At 63.6% G+C, this 431-nt stretch overlaps 1 protein-coding gene across 1 annotated transcript in view; it reads right to left on the bottom strand.

Moving 5' to 3' along the window:
- Positions 1-431, bottom strand: part of ETH_00037615 (SMC protein, putative) — a gene marked incomplete at both ends in the record, with an annotated part of 942 nt that overhangs the window by 375 nt on the left and 136 nt on the right. The window contains one exon of the mRNA XM_013374908.1: positions 4-431. Coding sequence (XP_013230362.1) covers positions 4-431 — 428 coding nt within the window. The remainder of the gene's footprint in view (positions 1-3) is intronic.

Here is a 431-nt window from a genome sequence, read left to right as displayed (position 1 = left end):
TGCCCCTGAAGACGGCTGCGGCGCTGCTGCAGCAGCTGGGGCGGCGGCAGCATCAGCCGAGATGGGCTCTTCCTTGGCGTTTTTGAGCCCTGCTGCTGCCGCTGCTGCTGCTGCCGTTGCAGTTTCTGCTGCTGCTGCTGCTTTTGTCGCTGTTGCTGCTGTCACTGCTGCTTCCGCTGCTGCTGCTTTACTCTCCACACCACCAGCCCCGCTTGGAGCTGCAGCAGCTTTTGCTGCTGCTGGCGCTTCCCCTTTTCGCGCCACTGCAGCAGCTGCATCCGCATCCGCAGCAGCAGCAGCAGCAGCAGGAGTTTGCTGCTGCGCGCACGGCCTCTGGGGCCTGGGGTGCCAGGCCTCCACCATTTCTTCTGCTTCCTGCAGCAGCTCCGGAGACACCCAAAGTGTGGGGCAGCAAGAAGCAGCACGAAAAG

The sequence above is a fragment of the Eimeria tenella genome, genomic scaffold (assembly GCF_000499545.2).
Source record: "Eimeria tenella Houghton genomic scaffold, Eth_scaff2372, whole genome shotgun sequence".
Classification (NCBI taxonomy): Eukaryota; Apicomplexa; class Conoidasida; order Eucoccidiorida; family Eimeriidae; genus Eimeria; species Eimeria tenella.
The sequence above is the reverse complement of the archived record's forward strand: the minus strand, read 5'-3'. Positions and strand labels throughout refer to the sequence as shown.